The sequence below is a fragment of the Alexandromys fortis genome, unplaced genomic scaffold, assembly GCF_014885135.2.
Source record: "Alexandromys fortis isolate MF-2015 unplaced genomic scaffold, M_Fortis_MF-2015_v1.1 scaffold_1, whole genome shotgun sequence".
Classification (NCBI taxonomy): Eukaryota; Metazoa; Chordata; class Mammalia; order Rodentia; family Cricetidae; genus Alexandromys; species Alexandromys fortis.
In genome coordinates, this window is record NW_026067927.1 from 25299050 (window position 1) to 25317888 (window position 18839).

General features: G+C 43.8%; 1 protein-coding gene across 2 annotated transcripts in view; it reads right to left on the reverse strand.

The window, feature by feature from the left end:
- The window catches only part of Ranbp9 (RAN binding protein 9), a 79709-nt gene extending 66057 nt beyond the window's left edge, over positions 1–13652 (reverse strand). For both annotated transcript variants that reach the window (XM_050143555.1, XM_050143554.1), the window contains exon 1: positions 12998–13652. In XM_050143555.1, coding sequence (XP_049999512.1) covers positions 12998–13505 — 508 coding nt within the window. In that variant the 5' untranslated portion in view covers positions 13506–13652. The remainder of the gene's footprint in view (positions 1–12997) is intronic.
- Between the last annotated feature and the right edge of the window lie 5187 nt (positions 13653–18839).

The window sequence follows — 18839 nt, forward strand, 5'->3', positions numbered from 1 at the left end:
ATTATTTCATTGTTACTTCATACTGTAATTTGGCTACGGTTATGAATCATAATACAAATATCTAATACACAGGCTATCTGATGTGCAAGCCCTGTGAAAGGTTCAATCAAAAAGGGGTTGAAAGCCACTGCCCTAGGCAATCCCCAGTTCCACTAAAACAAATAAAATGCAGGAGGTGTTGGGGTGTCTCAGCTTATAGAGCACATGCCTGGCATACTCAAGGCCCTAGTATCAATTCCCAGCATAGAAAATAAAGAGATAAACAAAGAAAGCATAAATAAATTTCTTTTAAAAAAGTACAATCTCTTAGACAAGGCTGGTAATATCATATGCATCGGGCCTACCTCTAGCTATGCTCATCAAATGTAAGATTATTATTATTTTAAAGTCTATAGTTTTAAGAAAGAAAAGAGGGGGTGGGTGGAGCCAAGCCCAGTAGCACAAGTTTATCATTCCACTGAAGCAGGAGGATTTCCATTCAGTGTCTGCACAGGCTAGAAAATGAATTCCAGGTCAACCTGGTCTACCTGGTGAGATCCTAGCTCAAAACAAAATGTAAAAGGAGGCTGGGGAGACAGTGACCGAGTGCCTGCCTAACACATGCAAGAAGGCCCTAAATTCAATCCCTGCTGGGGGATGAGATCGAGGTGAGGACCACAGGCATCCCTCACTCTTTCTAAGAGTGCAGACTCATGAGTCTCACTTTAAAAGATTTCTTTCAATCTTCTTAAAAAATGTTTAGGGACGGGCATGTCACGTATATGGATACAGAAGAGTCACAGGGCACCTATGGAGAATCAGAGGACAACTTTGCAGAGTATGTTCTTTCCTTCCACTTTTGAGTAAGTTCCAGGGATCAAGTTATGTGGGATGCCCCTCTGTATGCTATGATTATGTTTTATTATCATTAATAAAGAAGCTGCTTTAGCCTGTGGCAAGGGAGAATATAGCTAGGCAGGAAATCCAAGCAAAGATAAAGGGAAAAAGAAGGCAGAGTAAGAGAGACACAGGTAGCCACCGGAGAAGCAAGATGTGAGGTAACAAGTCACGAGCCTCTTGGTAAAATATGTAATAATAGTAATGGGTTAAGTCGTAAGAGCTAGTTAATAATAAACTTGAGCTAATAGGTCAAACAGTTTGTAATTAATATTAAGCCTCAGAATGGTTATTCAGGAACTGGTGGGCGGGAGAGAAACCTCCAGTTACAATCACACTCAGGTCTTCAGGCTTCTTGGCAAGTGCTTTTATCTACTGAGCCTTTGTGCTGATCCCCCAAACTTTAAAACTGGGTTATTTTGGGGGGGGGGGTGTGACAGGTTCTCACTATGTAGCTCCAGCTATCTGTCTTGGACCTCACTATGTAGACACAAACTCAAGAGATCTGCCTGCCTCTGCCTCAAGTGCTGGGATTAAAGGCATATGTCAATATACCCTGCTAAGTTTAAATCTTTGTAAGTTCAAAATCTTCAATATTAACGAGACATTTATAACTCTAGAAGAAAACTGAAATATTACTTAGAAGTTTTAAAGTCAGCAAGATTAGCTCTCATTAGATTGTATTCTAACAATCTGATGATTCCATTTAACTGAAATGGAAAGTTGAATAAAGCCACACCCATCTACTCTCCAACAAGCAGCCAGCCAACTAATACCTTTCTGGAAATAGTAGGTCCCTTAAGAGATACTACTGAAAAACTCCCCACAAAACCTCCCCCATTAGCCTAGAAGACACACTTGCTACAAACCTTGTTAGCTTTGCCATCTGGATACATCATCACCTCTTTTACTGCTCAGCCTTGCTAGCCCTGTTCTAGTCACACAGCTAGTTTATCTGGACACTAACTGCAAGGGAAAGTTTGTCTTCTCTTAGGCTGCTCAGTTCTTCCTCACTCTTTAGATATGAGCTCTATCTTTTCTGCCTCAAACACCAGCTAACTTCTCTGACTTGGTCTAACCGTTTTTACACACACTCCCAATAACACGCCTCTTTCCTATATGATGCTAACATACTAGCATTTATCTGTGATTATCATGGGCCTCCTACTCCAACTTAAAGTACTCCCTCCTGGACCCACATTCTAGACCCTGGCACCTACAACTATTCCACCTCAGAAATATTAAATTCTAACCAGTACTGTTCTACTACAACAAAATACATTCCTTAAATACAAACTGGCTCACTTGCACTTAAATATGGGAATGGTGTTAGCATAATAAAAACACCATTTGGTCTATAGCAGTTATTTTTTTCAATACACTGATAAATTTTAAAAGTTTAGCAATATGCAAAGGCCCTGAGTAGAAAGAGCTAAGATTCCTACAGAAGTATGTACAGTGCCCAAAACCATCAGGACAACAATGTAAGGCCACTAAGGTTCCCTCTGTGAGTGCAGACTCCTGCATCTCACTTCCAGCACACATGGATGGCAGCATGAGAAGATGGCAGCATGAGAAAATTAGACCACAGTCACACAGGATGTGACTTTTATCAGCTTGAGTTCCGTAGACAGTTTACTTTGCCTTTACTTAGTCTTCATTAGTTTGCAAAGTCACCAAGGTCAACACTTTCCCCTCTTCCCTGAGGTTATTTCAAACACGCAGTACCCAGTTAAGATTATTTTATCAAGGTGGGTGTGGTGGTAAACATCTATAATCCCAGCACTTGGAAGATAAAGAAAGAAAATCAGGAGTTCAAAGTAGTTTTCAGCTACACAAAGTGAGCTCAAGGCCAGCCTGGGCTACTATGTGAGACCCTATCACAGTGGTTCTCCACCTTTCTAATGTTGTAACCCTTTTTAACACAGTTTCTCATGCTGTGGTAACCCCCAAGCATAAAATTAATTTTCATTGTTACTTCATAACTGCAATTATGCTACTGTTAAGAATCACAATGCAAATATCTGATATGCAAGACATCTGATATGTGACCCTGAAAGGGTTGTTTGACCCCAGAGGTCACAACCCGTGGGTTGAGAATCATTCCCCTATCAAAAAGAACAGCAGAGAGGTGAGTGAAAAGAAGGGAGGGAGAGGAAAATGAGAGAGGGTGGACGGGACCTAGACTACTGGGCCCAGTGGTGCTGGCCTGTCACCCAGCTACACAGAGTTCTGAAGGAGGAGGCTTGCAAATCAACAACTACTCACCAGCATGAACTGAGATTCTACTTTATAAAAAAAAAAAAAATGAATCACATTCTGCATTCTACACTGGGATTTTGGCTGTCTCCTGAGTTTTTAACTTGAGTTCACTATAGTTTTTGGTATTACAAAGTTCTATGGTTTGCCTAAAACCATGTATCCACACACAAGGTATTTTCATTGTCCTAAAAATACCCTCCATGCTTTATCTATTTGACCTCATTCCTTGGACAATCAGTCTTTTTTAACTCTCTACAGTTTTGCCCTTTCTACTTAGACATTTTATTTTTTTGTTCACTTGTTTTTTGTTTTTTTTTTTTTTTTTTTTTTTTTTTTTTGAGACAGGGTCTCTCTGTGTACCTCTGGCTGTCCTCAAACTCACAGGGATCCACCTGCCTCGGCCTCCCTGAGTGCTGGAATTAAAGGCATGCACCACCACTGCCCGGCCTACTTAGACCTTTAAAACAGGTTGCTTTCTCTTAGGAATATGTAAATCAAACTCATGCATGTCTATATGGACTAATAGCTCATTTTACTAGTGACTGATAACATCCCATGACAAACTTCTTACGTGTCTTGATCCTGTCACCATTACTTTAAGATATTTTGGTTGCTATCAGTTTTAAAGACCATGAATAAATTTGCTGCAAATATTTAAAGGCAGGGCAAGGGGTGAGCTCAGTATAGTCTTGCTTAATCATGCTCAATTTGGAGGGGGGGAATTAGTTCACATGCAAGTTTAAAGTTTCAGATGAGTTGATATGGTAAAAATTTATTTGGTTCTGTCAGAAACTGCCAAACCATTTCCAAAGTGGCTGTATCATTTTGCATTCACCCACTAACAATAACTTGGGTTTCTGTTATTAGACATCCTCACCAACAACCGGAACACCGTCATGTTTTTTTTTTTTTTAAAGAGGCTTTTCATTTCAATTAACCAGGTGTCAAGCACTTACACCTTGAAGAATGAAGTCCAAGACCCAGGATCTAAGCCTGCAGAGTCAGTCCCATGCTACAGTGGCACAGATGTTGTGGGGACTGAACCAGGATGGTAGATCACTGAGTGTGACAGCCATAGCTCTGCACTCTGCTGGCTCTTACCAAACAAAGCTCACACTCTTTGGTGACTATGCCAGCCCCAAACTCCCGGGATCCTGTTATTTTTAAGCACAGTTGAGTGGAAAATAGGGTTTTCTCAGCAATGCATTTGTGGAACTGAAGCAGAAAAGCCTATTGTCTTCTTATACAACACTTTCTGAAGACCTCACTTCTAAACTTTATCTAATTCTCTGAATCTTTCCTTGGGGTTTTTCCTTTCCTTTCCTTCCTCTTCTTCCAAGACAAGCTTGCATGGGAATCTCTTCAAAGGCTTCAAAAGCCCTGGATTTTCTTCCTAAGACTATCCTTCCACCACACCAACCAGAAAAGCTACAGCCATGGCCTCTTATGGGTCTCACAGTCCACCTTCCCTGCTCACCCGAGCAGTCAGCCTCTGCTGAGAGGTCTAACAAGGCGGCAAACAAACACTACTGCAAACTCAGAATACCACCTGGCCTTTCCCAGGGCTACTAAGGACGTGTTCAGAAATCTCCCTCCAGTCAAGCTGTTCCAATTATTCAAAAAGGCTCATCTACATCTTCTTTATTCACGGCAGAGTAAGTTCAGGGAGCCTATTTTGTGAAGAAAATGGGAGGCCATTAGATGTGGTAATAGTCAGCTCTCCTTCTGCTATTCCAAAGTCCACACCAATTTAAGAATGCCACTACTACTGGAGGAACAGAAGGTTTTCTCCTCTCCAGGACCAGTCACCACCTGTGCTTTGCACACTCCTCCCAGCTTTGACCCCATCAGTCTGCAAGCTAAATACCTTCAGCCATTTTCTTTTTAATTTCACCTCAACCTTTAAGAGCACAATATCCCTAAAATGTATACACTTTTCTCATAAAGTTCTGTACCTCTGTGTTAAAAACTATTGTCAGTATTGTATTAAGGCTGGTAGTGAATAATTTATTTCAAAGTAACAGAAAAGGCCTTGCTGCTATCAATTTTATTTATTAAATTTTTATAATTATTGAGACACCAAACCTTGAATTAAAATCATAGTCTCATGCTTCAGCTTTACCTACAAACTAAATGAAGACTGACTTGGAAATGATACAACTGTTCCGAACAGATCTTTCAGATTTTAAGAAGTCTTGATTATGTGGGATTTTCATCTATCCTGATATCAGAATCTAGCCCTCTGCTAAAATGTAACCAATTGCCAGTCATTAAAAACAGACAGCACAAACCGGGCGGTGGTGGCGCGTGCCTTTAATCCCAGCACTCGGGAGGCAGAGGCAGGCGGATCTCTGTGAGTTCGAGGCCAGCCTGGTCTACAGAGCTAGTTCCAGGACAGGCTCCAAAGCTACAGAGAAACCCTGTCTCGAAAAACAAAAAAAAAAACAAAAAAACAAAAAAAAAAGACAGTACTCAGGAGGCAGAGGCAGGCGGATCTCTGTGAGTTCGAGGCCAGCCTGGTCTACAGAGCTAGTTCCAGGACAGGCTCCAAAGCCACAGAGAAACCCTGTCTCGAAAAACCAAAAAAAAAAAAAAAAAAGACAGTACTCAGGAGGCAGAGACAGGCAGATCTCTGTGAGTTTGAGGCCAACCTGACCTACAAGAGCAAGTTCCAGGACAGACTCCAAAGCTACAGGGTTTAAAAAACAAAATAATAATAATAATAATAATAATAATAAACAAACAAACAAAAAAACCAACCAGATCTTTTTCCCCTTAATTTTCTCAAGTGTGCTCTATGTGCCGTATCCTCTCTATTTGGACCCTTCCACACATATTGTTTCAATCCCTGCCACCTGGGTTTTGTTCTTATCATGAAACCCAAAACGCTCTCTCAAAGGCTACAATGATCTTATTCCAAATTCAGTAATAAATGGTCCAGGCCTATTCCATACACACTACACTATACACACACTAGGGCCTTTTCCACCTTTCTCATTCCCCCTGCTCAGGTCCTGTGACACTACTCTCCTTCCACTCAGGTTCCTGGAAATGAATGGTTTCTTCCTGGGCCCCCACCTGCCTTTTAATGATGGATGCAGTACATGTTCTGCCTCTGCCATGGCTTTCTCACTCCATACACTCCAACACTTTCAGTTTCAACTACCACCTCAAGATGAGTCCTTAAATAGGACTAACAGAGAAGCCCTCTCTCTTTCCAAGCTTCAGGTGACTTACGCACCCTTCCTTAAAAACAGGACCCAGACTATGCTGTTGCTACTTCAGCTTGCATTTTATAATTACTCCCAATCCAAACTAACTCAACACAGCTGTGAGGGGTTTGAGTGGCACTGTCCCTCACAGGCACATATGTTTGAAATTGGCTCCCAACTGTTAGAGCAATCTGGGAAAGCTGTGGAACCTTTAAGAGGTGGCATCCACTGAGCTGGAAAAAGTGAGTGGCTGGGGGCAGAACAGAGGCCATTCCAGCTCTCCTTCAGTCTAACTGCAGTCTACTTCCCGATCCATAGTGATGTAAGCAAATAGCCCTCCACACCTGGCCTTCCCCACTATAGAGGACTGCCTCCCCTCTCAAGAGTGGACAGAGTAAGTCAATCCTACCCCATGGGACTTCTGCCAGTTATTTTGTCACAGTGATGAGAAAGGTAACTAATCTTTCTCATCTGGTAACTAACCAGCACCCCATCTGAAGACTACCAGCTCACATAGCAACAGCCCGTGAAAAGCTCTATCCAATAAACTAAGAATTAGCTCAGCAGACACCATAGGGCCCCAGGACTTCAAATGGGGAAGGAAAGATAAACCGGCCATGGGGGAGATCCAAAATCTGCAGCTGTAGTTGGGTCTCAACTACAGTGGATTTCCAATCACTAAAAAGACCCTTGAGTCTGCTCCTCTTTAGGGCTTTTTCCCCTTTTCAGCATCTCCTGGTTTCCATTAAGATCTCAGATTCAAGGGGGCTGGAGAGATGGCTCAGTGGTTAAGAGCACTAGCTGCCCTTCCAGAGGTCCTGAGTTCGATTCCCAGCAACCACATGGTGGCTGACAACCATCTGTAATGAGATCTGGCACCCTCCTCTGGCGTGCAGGCATACTGGAGGCAGAATGTTGTATACTTAATAAATAAATCTTTAAAAAAAAAAAAAGATCTCAGATTAAAGTTCCCACTTCTGGAACCTAGTATGGTGGCATACACCTTTAATCCCAGTATTCAGAAGGATGAGAGGCAGGTGGATCTCTGTGAGTTCCAGGCCAGCCTGGTCTACATAGGAAGCTCCTGTTTCAGAAACAAACAAAATGTTCCCATTTTCACCTACCCCAAAGATACTGTGAGATAGCACTAACATCTTCCAACCTATTTGACTCAAGGTTTACTTTAAGATCTTCAACAGAGCTAGAAAAAAATGAGAGCAAAGACTTAGGCCTTGGTTTCTCCATTATCCTTGATTTCTCCATTATTCCTCCTATCTCTATTACCTTTAAACTCTCATCATATACATATATGTGTGTGTGTGTGTGTGTGTGTGTATATATATATATACATATATATATATATATATATATATATATATATATATATCTTCTCTGCCCCTTCCACTGATCAAGACATTAAAGCAACAGTTTCCTAAAGAAACTAAATTTTTTGTCTTATACATTTGGATCTCTATTTCAATCAGCTGTGAGGTCTGACAAAATAACAATGTGACCCAGGCACTTTCTGTTTAAAACCTGATGATTCTCCAGCGCCCACAGAATAAGGTCTCTAAGCCTTTGCTCTCATCTTTTAAGTTTTACCACTAAGCTTAACTTCTCAAAGAAATACTCATGACTGAATCTCGAATTCAGTGGTTTTTCAACCTCAGAGGTTCGAATGACCCTTTCACAGGGGTCTCTTGTCAGAGATCCTGCGTATCAGATATTTACATTATGATTCTTAACAGTAGCACAGTTACAGTTACGAAGTAGCAATGAAATAAGTTTATGCTTGATGGACCCCACACACACACACACACAACATGAAGACTTATATTGAAGGGTCACAGCATTAGGAAGGTTGAGAATCACTGCACCCCTTCCCAGGGTCAGTCTAAGTTAGATGCTCCTGTCTTCCACAGTATCCTCTGACATTTCCTTACTACTCCATTTTATGTTCTTTCTGTGAGGTCAAAGACGGTATTTTAGTCATCTTTAAGCCCAGAAACCAGTGCCAAGTAAACATGTAGAAATGAAATGAAAGCTTAAATGAAAGAATGAATGAGTAAACAAGGTATGCACACAAACCACAATTTTCTGCCCCATGGCAACTGCTCAATTATCATTACTGGTATCTAGTTTTTTCTGAGTATAATTATTAAATTCAACCAAAGCCAATTTATCAAAACCTTAGCAAAGAGATTCCCAGGGAAAACTCAGTTCGCTTTTAATTCTTTGATTTTTTTGTTTTAATACAATATCTTGCTCTGAAGGTTGGGTTGGCCTAGAACTCCTACCTCTACCTCTCACATATTCTGAGATTACAAGAGTTTACCACCATGCCCAGTAAAATTCCTTGATTTAAAGATCTCTTAAATCGCCCTGTGAGAATGACAGTTATCTTCCTTAATCACTCTTTACTCTTATTTTATGATCTCTCACTGATCCTGGAACTGACTGTTCTCTGATTAGTAAGTCCCCAAGATACACCTGTGTCCATATTCCCCCCTACAAACCCCAGGAGTTTCAGGCATACAATGACAGGCCCTGCTTTCTCTGGAGTGGTAGGGATCCGAACTCTGGTTCTCATGCTTATATAGCAAGCACTTTACCATCTTCTCAGCACCCCTATAATCCTTAATAGGCCCTTGTCCTTTTAAGCAAACATTTGTTAAAATATTTGTTCAGATTTAAGGAAAACAAGGTCAGCAAGAGGGCTCAGTGAACAGGAGTGCTGCTCACAATCTAAATTCAATCCCTCAGCTCCCACAAGATAGAAAGAGAACAAACTTTGGAAGTTGTCCTCAGACCTTCACAAGTACATGTCCACAACACACAATCACACATGCATGCACACACATAAATAAAAAAATAAAGAAAAAATACAAAAATTATAAGCAATTATATAAAAATGAATAACTTCAGGGACTTGGTTCAGCAATTCAAGAGAACCTTATGCTTTCCTAGGACCCAAGTTTGGTTCCTAGCACCCACACCAGGAGGCTCACAACTACCAGTAACTCACTCCAACTCCAGGGGATCCAATGCCCTCTTCTGGACACCAAGGCAAACGCATTCAGGCATACATACCTCCCTACCCCCACACCCTACACACATAAAAACAGTATCTACTTAGAGATTTGAAAGCTGCTTCAATTAAAAGGTACAATTCACTATTCTATCACTTCCTCAAATTCAAGTTTCAGTTCTCTGGCGTCTGTATGAAGCATTTTAAATTAGGAGTATCAAGGAGTCCCAACTTTTTTTTTGTTTTGTTTTTTTTCGAGACAGGGTTTCTCTGTGGCTTTGGAGCCTGTCCTGGAACTAGCTCTGTAGGCCAGGCTGGTCTCGAACTCACAGAGATCCGCCTGCCTCTACCTCCCGAGTGCTCGGATTAAAGGCGTGTGCCACCACCGCCCAGCCAAGGAGTCCCAACTTTTCTGAAGCATGATTGCATTTCAGTTACCTTTTCCCCCAGAGGGAAATGCCTTTGAGCACAACTGTCTTCAGAAATGTGAAATTATGCTCACACAAATGGAATGAAGTCGTAAGAATAAAACAAAGATCACAAAATTTGGAGTCAGCAAAAACTTTTAAATTTTCTTTAAATTTTTAAAAATTTATTTTACTTTATATGTAAAAGTGTTTTGCCTGCATACATGTATGTGTTCCTGATGCCCAAAAAGGTAAGAAGAGGGCATCAGATTCCTTGGAACTGTAGTTACTTATGGATGGTTATGAGCCACCATGTGGGTGCTAGGAATTGAATCCAAGTCCACTGCAAGCTCAACAAGTGCTCTTAACAGCTGAGCCATCTCTTCAGCCCCAGAAAATTAATTTTTAATCCTGACTTGTGACTGAAAAAAATCTAACCTTCAGGTGCTCCCACTTTCCAGATCTACTTGTCTCTGTAAAGCATCCTGATAGTGATAGCACACATGTTATCTGAACCCAATTTTCATTAAATGTTTCTTAATTATTAAAAATAGTTATAATTACATCTAAACCTGTCACCTTAAAAATCCGTCAATATCAACAATTTTTGAAATAAGAGGATCATCTCGATAACAAATGTGTGACTGTTAAGTAAAAAGCCTCAAAAAAATTTCATATAAAGCCAGCAAGGTGGCTCTGTGGGTAAAGACTCCTGCCAACAAGTCTGATTGACGGGAACCTAGGACCCACATGGTGGAAATAGAGAACCTACTCCTAAAACTTGTCCTGTGAGATCCACACGTGCACCATGGAGCACCCGAGCACCCCACCCACCCACACACACACACACAAAGAAAAAACATACACTATTCTACACACACGGGGACTCTTCTGCAACTCAATTCATTTTATCTAGGTATCTGTCATTATTGACATGGGATCTTTAGGTCACTAAAGAAACTATTTCCATCAGCAATTCCGACTTAGAAAACATTGTTCAGAGAAAAAGAAATCAAGATCATCATTCTTGGAAAACAAGTATGATTAATCTTTTAAAATTCTGTAATACAAAAAAAATGCCAATAGAATAACAATTTTGTGTTTAAAAAAAATCAAGGCAGTACAAGGATACATTACATAACACATCTATACTTATTTGTGACTTTTAAGTTTTATTATTCACTACCTACAACACTTCATTTTTGCTACTAAGTCAAAGTTGCCCAGAATACTTGGTTTCCTCTCAAAAGACACACAGGAAAAATAGTAACAAAAGAAAACACACAGACTTTAAAATAATAAGACTAGATGAAGGTTTAGAAAAGAGACACCGTCTTTGTAACATGGGGAAATGAGAAACAAAGAGATAAAAACAGGGAGAAAATATGACAACAACAAATCTGCTCTTCCAGAATGAATGGTTTATGTTTATAAAACAGAGATGTTTCCAGAAAGTGAATCTCCGTGTTACACAACAGAAAGTAATAAAAAGGCCAACAGGAAAAAATAATTACGAAAACAGTACCATAATAGTCAAACCCCAACCACATAAACACACACTTGTCTCTGGCCCAGATGATTAATTTTACATGAAAGAAATAAATACAACTAATCAAGGCATGTTATAATGTTAAATAAAGCCATAACCGTGAGTCTTAAGCTACCATGGAAATTTCCTTAGGGACTATGTAGCCCAACTCCCACAACACTCAGAAGAAACTGAGGCTCTCTTTTAACATACCTAATATTGCCAGAGCCTGCCAGGACTCAGGAAACCTATGATTCTTTGTTCACTAATCTCCCCTACATACAGTCTCTGCTTTTAAAAGCTTTTTATTGACCATAAACCACAAATTTAAAATGGTAAAGTTTTGTCAAATCTAACAAAAGCATTCTGGCAGCCAAAACAGAAGTAAACACTTCGTAACATAGCACTCACTGTTCACACAAATTTAAAAACAAAATTAAGTAATAATCCAGGAAGAAATCAACAAAATGTCCTAACTAAAAGGGGAAAAAAAAAAACCTTCAGTATTTTGAAATTTTCAGCCACTTAGATCAAGGAACATAACGTTCGAAATAGTAAGCACTTTTTTGGACCTATGGCAAGAATAAAAAGGAATGTTCAACAAGGCCTATCTTTGTGTAGTCTTTATAGCCAAATCATTCAGATTTCTGCTGCCATACTCCTCGTCAATTAAATAGTAGCAGATTTATTAAGATTCTTATCAAACCCCAGTTCTGAATGCTTCCCGAATCTTATCGCAAGGTTGTTTATATCCTTTTACACGCTTGTCACTAAGATCCGAAGACCCTTCCTTCAGAGCCAATCAAAAAGAACCTGCTCGGAATGTAAAAGCTCCTGCTTTTAGGTTTAGGGCCTGAAACACAGAATGTGCTTCCAAACTGACACCACTGCATTTATTTTTACCCCTTTCACGCAAGTAAACTAGACGCATGCCTTCAATCTGAGCTACAATTCAAAAAACCCCTACTGCCATTTACAATTTCCTATACAACCGATTTGTTTGAAGCTTTGTTTTAACCAAGGAAAAGTGGGGATGGGAGGGAGCAGTAGCCTAAGGTGCTTAGGTTGCTAACTGCAGGTGCAAAATAGGAGCCAATTTTCTTCAGAATGCTAAATAACATGTTTGAAAACCCTTGTTTTCAACAAAACTTCATGTAACATCAACCCGGAAACACAGGGCATTTCCCACCCGGAGGGGCGGGTTTCTGCTCCCCAAAGAAAACAGCGAATCCTAAGGTTTCCCTCTCACCCTCCCGGTTGCTTTCAATAAGGTGCAATGATGGCCAACTTGGGCCCCTTGTCCTTTTGTCCCCCTAGACAATCTCTGGCCTAATTTGGGACAAATCCGCCACAGATCACGCCTCCCTCCCCCTTCCTGTGTATCTCTGCGCTCCCTTAATTAGAAACTGTACCTCGGAATCGTGCCTCTCACCCCCGCTGCGTAAGAGGAGACCGCCTGACCCTCCACCTGGAGAACAATGTAACCCAACTCCGGCCCGTAGATTTATCTCGGGGAAATCGGAAGGTGCGAGGTGTCCCGTCATCCCGGATTCCCCTCCAAGCGTCCAGCTCCCGGCCTAGGAATCCCACCTCCTCCCCACCTGGGGGACCCACTCTCACCTTCCCTCGCCCAGAGCCTCGCCCCGCACCGTCGGATCTCTCCGCGGGACCCCGCGCCCCGTACCTTTGTAGTGCACCCGCAGATTGTTCTGCGAGAGGCCGATATAGCTGAACTTGTCCTTCGGGCTCCAGGACCGGGGCAACGGCGTCTCCTGCTCGTCCACGGCCGGGTAGAGGCGCTTCAGCCGCCGCTGCAGTTCCTTCTCCTGCTCGTTGAGGGCCGAGTCGCCGTGCGGGAAGGGGGCCGCGGCGCTGCTGCCCGCCGCCAGGCCCGGGGCCGGGACGCCTGAGGCCGAGCCGGGGCCCGCAGCCAGGCCGGGCGGCGCGCTGGCGGGGGCGGCCGCCGAGGCGGGGGGCGGCGGCGCGGCGGTGGCCGGGGGCGGCGGCGGCGGCGGATGGAGCAGCAGGGCGGCCGCCGCGGCCCCCAAACCTCCGCCGGGAGAGCCGGCCGGAGAGGAGCCGGCGCTGGCGGCCGCGGGCGCGGGTAGGGCGACTCCGGAGCCCGGGGCCCCGGCGGCGGGCGGCGGCGGCGGCTGCTGTTGCGGCGGTGGCGGCGGAGGCTGCCCGGACATCCCGGCCGCGACTCAGTCTGCGGCGGCTCCACTCGTCCCTGCTTCTTCCTGCTGCTTCCCGGGGGCGCTGTGGCTGCTGCCGCCGGCACCAGGCGCCCAGTGTCCGCCCGCCCCGGAAGCAGGCGGCGGGCCGCGCGGCCCGGCGGAGCGCGGCGGTTGAGGCGACCGGCCGCGGGCGGGAGGGCAGGCAGGCGAGAGCGACGGAGCGTTAACCCGGAGCTGACGGGCGCGCGGCCCGGGGGCGACGGGATGAGACGGCGAGGGACGCGGACGAGCTGGCGGGCGGGCGGGCGCGCGGCCCGGGGCGACGCGGTGAAGCGGGGAGGCTGCGAAGGGTGCGGGCGGCCGCGACGGCCGCTGCTCTCGCGGCTGTTTCCCGGCAGGCGGGCGGGCGAGCGGCGCGAGACGCTGCGCGCGGGCGGCGCCAGGCGAAGGGGCGGGCCGCAGCGCGAGGGGCGGGCCGGGTGCGCGCGCGGACGGCTTCCTCGGCGGCCTAGGGCTGGCGGGCGCGGGCACGGGGCTCCGGTGGCCGCAGGACCCTCGCCCCGCCGGTCGGCGGCCCGCACGTCTTGCCGTGTAGTCGTCCCCCCCTCAGCCGCGGGGAGCCCGCGTCGCGCCCAGGCGAGAGCAATCGAGCTCCGCTGGGCCGCCGGGAGCTGAGCCCCGGGTTCCTAACGCCTGAACGCTAGCGGGTCAATAAAAGGGCCCCTAGAAACCGTTTCTGAAGGCGAAGTCTCTCGCTTCAAATAGTGACTCTCTCACTAATTAATTAATTGGTTAGTTTATGAGGAGTCCGAGCGAACTTGATGGAGGGAAAGGCACGTTAGGAACACCAGTCAAGACCAGCGGATCGTCAAAGGGCAGGGACGCGAACTGCGTGTGCGTTTACGAAGGGCTCTTGGAGACGTCAAAACATTTTCTAGGATTATTCATTCTCATCCTAGGCCTCTTTGTTAGATAGCAGAGATTATGCCCATGTTTTAACATTATTTACTGGGGTCAGCAGAGTTGGGGTTGGGGCTTTGTTTTTAAGGGACTTCCTACTTTGCATTTCTCAGTAGAGTGCTTGGTCAACTCATTTGGCACAATTTGCCAAGTGTTGCTCTCTGACCCCGCATAGCGTTACTATTCTGCGTTCACCACTTCCCTTTGTTTAGCTTACCCTTTCCTTAGGCGGCCAAAATCAGACTTCACACAAAATCATGTCAGCTACATGATACAGATCCTGTTTGCTTCCCGAGATGATGGTAACCATTGGGCCATATAAGCACGGAGTGTTCGGCTGAATGGAGAACTAGTTATTTTGTTTTTGAAGAGCATGGGCCAATGGTGATTTAATTGAAGACTGCCATAGCGCCTGGCCAGAACTTGCTGTCATTCTCCCTGATTTCCATCTTAAGTTACCCACACTAGACATCCTATTGTTCTTTATTTAAAAAAAAAAAAAAAAGCACGTAACTCTAAGCTATGGTCTGAATTCAAGTCACAGCACACTTACATGAGACCATTGCATGTAAAGCACACTGAAACTTTCATTTATATAAAATAGCAATGAGTTCAAGGGAAGCCATGTTCTTCTACATGTTGGTAGCCAAGTTAGAACATATGGGCTCCGAGCCTCATCAAACTTTCTTAAAAGAGTCATCAAGATTTTACTCATGAAAGGTACTAATCTTTTTTTTTTTTTTTTTTTNTTTTTTTTTTTTTTTTTTTTTTTTTTTTGGTCAGAACTTTTTACATAGCCTAGGCATTGCTAAGGGAATAAAACTCTAAAACCTTGTTGGAAGCTTTTTCTTGGAGGGACTGGTGTCCTGCAGGCAGCCTCAAAAATCAGTGAAATGTGAGCGGCTGCTGTCAAATGCCACTTTCTCACAGCAGCAGAGGAAGAGAGCGTCAGGGATGCCAGTTCGATGGGTATTTATGGGCACAAAAGTAACACACAAAACTAACTAGGCTAAGGAGATGGCCCAGTCGGTAGAGTGCTTGCTGTACAAGCACGAAGACCTGAGTTCAAGCCCCAACACCTACATTAAAAAAAAAAAAAGTGGGAATGTGGTCGCCCCCACTTGTAATCACAGGGGAGAGGCAGAGACAAGAGGGTCCTTGGGACTCCATGACCTGCAAATCTCGCCTAAAGCACAAGTTCCAGGACAATAAGGGGGTCCCTTTCAAAAACTAAGGTGGACAATTCCTGAGGAAAAGGACCTGAAGCTGACGTCTGGCCTCTCTATATGATTGGGAGCACACACACATACACCCTAAATAAGTAGGCAGATAATAAATATAGAAGCCAAGCAACAAAGGCCAAGTGTGAAAATATTAATGGGAGGTGAACGTATAGAACAAAAATGCCCAACGTGAGCAGGGTGCCACGGGATTATGGTTACAGGAGCACGTACTGCGTAGCTGCACTATTCTTCTTGAAAAGCCTCCCTTTCTGGCTGTGGAATTGCTAAAAGAGAGCCAAGCGCTTAGATGAAGGCACCACTCCCCACCCCTTTCATACTAGTCGGTGGATCTCAGGCCCAATTTCAGACACTCCCTGGAGGCTGCTTCCACAGGCAGAGGCTTAAACAAAGATTTTATGGCCTTTTTAAAATGTGGTTTTACCGACACAGAAAAATGACTATGATGTGCTAAATGAAAAGAGGCTATCCAATAATTATAGCACTGTCCAAATCGTTACCAAAAGACATGAAAGAACGTCATAAAATGTTTCAATGACAGACAATTAAAATGTATAATTAAAAATAAATTATTACAAAGTATTATAATTGTAATAGACAACTGGTAAAAATCCATTAGCCACGAACTTGATCACTCTTCTTGGGCCTAGAGTATTCCATCTTTATCATATATTACTATAATATTTCTGTTCTGAAAACGTCTACTGAGTTTCTCAGGAACAAATGGCAAGAGCCAGATCTGGTTATCCTAAGTAGACCGGGAACCTAATGGAAACAAATTGGATGGCTCTCCGAATTGATCAGAAATCTGGACAACCAGAGGGACAAAGGTCAAGAAGATTAGGCCCAGGCCCTGAACAGACACAGAAGTCACCCCCAAATAAGAGCACTCTCTGCTCTCTGATTTCTGATCCTTCTCATCTCCACACCACCCACACACATTTCAAAGCTGGTGAGCACACATCTCCTGCCCATGCCAGTAACTGCCAATAGACAGACAGACAGACAGACAGACAGCTTAATCCAAGTGTCATAGGTATGCTAGCTTAGTAGGGATAGTATCAGCTCAGGATAGCCCGGCAGTGGCTGTAGTCCTCACAGTCCATCCTCCCAGAGAGTACTCATTGAGTATCTGACGTCTCGCTTTCTGACTATGGCCTGACGTGGAGTAGTCAAAAACAGACTGCCCTGGTGGGAAAATGACCCTTCAGAGGGTGTTCAGTATCAGGAAAGAGCTTCAGACACTGGTCAGCTTCACGTATGTCCATGATAACATCCTTCCTTCTATGTACTGAAAGTTGGCACAAAATGTGTGCCAAGATCTAGAATATGAGTTTATGGTTTGTATTAGTTATCAATTGCTGGATAACAAACACCCCCAAACTTAGTGGCTTAAAAATTTGTTATTGAACAGTATCTATGAAGCAAGTTTCTTCTGTCTTAGTTACTATTCTATTGCTGTGAAGAGACACCATGACCGAGGTAACTCATATAAAAGAAAGCATTTAAATTGGGGGCTTGCTCAGTTTTAGAAAGTTAGTCCATGATCACCAAGGCCGGAAGCATGCAATCAAGCACTGTGCTAGAGAAGTAACTGAGAACTCACAATTCGATCTGAAAGTTGTAGGCAGAGAGAGAGAGAGAGAGAGAGAGAGAGAGAGAGAGAGAGAGAGAGAACACCTAGTGTGAGGTTTTGAAACCTCAGAGCCTGACCCCAGTGACACACCTTCTCCAACAAAGACACACCTCCTAATCCTTTTCAAACCATTCCTCTAACTAGGGACCAGTTAAGCACTCAAACATAGGATCCTATATTTTCATTCAAACCACCACACCCTCCCTGCTTCAGATCCTGTACTGGGTGTTTGTGTGTCAACTTAACTAGAATCATCATTGAGGAAGTTCAGTTTGTTACCCACAATATATGCGACACTCATACTCACAATGTATACTGCACTTCTATCCTAGATGGCCTCGTGACATTTCTGCACCTAGCCTGTGACCAAAACAAACAAATGCCAATAGCTATCCCAAGGGAGGGGACTACAGCAAGAAGAGGTCCAAACTGGGGTTAGCTTTCAGTTTGTGTTTATTAAGCTACCGTTACACATATAGAATGCTGTGTTGAGTATGGGAGAAAAGAAGAGAAGAAAGGGGGATTGTTGTGTGATATTTTGACCGCATTCTGACAATAAAGTTTGCTTTGAATCAGAGGGTGGAGCTAGCTACTAGCTGACCAAAATTAAACATAGAGGTTTTGGAGGACTGAGGACAGATAGAGAGATAGGAAGTAGTGGCGGGGAGCACTAAGAGAGGATCTCAGTCCTTTTGGATGGAGGAATAGAAGAGATAGGAGGTCACTGGTTGCTTTTCCTCCACGTCTCTGATTATTCAGGTTCTTACCCCGATATCTGACTCCCAATTTTTTATTGGTAAAGAAAAATAAATGCAACGGGGGATTACAGGCAATATTGATGTCAGTCAGTGAATCAGGTCTTAGGAAAGACCTGGAAGCCAGCTGATGCTCCTTAGAAACATGTGCTTCTAGTCCAAAGGCAGAGGGACCACGATCTAAAGATGGAGGGTTCTGCATCTGAGTTGCCACACTGTCTCGGACAGAACACATAGGTGCTACTGTTGGTGACTGTCACACACCAAAGGACAGTGTTGCAGAGGTCCAGAGCTCAAGGCAAAAAAGGGTCTGCTGAATCACATGGGACAATGCAAACGTGCCATTTCATATTCATGATTTTTGTTGTTGTTGTTTTTGTGGTTGTTTCTCTGTAGCTTTGGAGCCTGTCCTGGAACTAATTCTTGTAGACCAGGCTGGCCTCGAACTCACAGAGATTCACCTGCCTCTGCCTCCCGAGTGTTGGGATTAAAGGCGTGTGCCACCACTGCCTGACTCATATTCGTGTTTTTTAAATGGTTATAATTCAGGGTTCATGAAGTAAAATCCATGTGGAAAACAAGATATTTTAGAGGAAACTACATGTTTCATTCATCTGCTCTTGAAAATGTTAGACAAAAAATACAATTTTGGAGGAAATAATTTACATTAATAATGATCTAACAAGTGAATACAGTCTCAACCTCCTGATTACCCTATTATTATTTTTCTCTCCAAACTCCTGTGACTTTTCTCTGA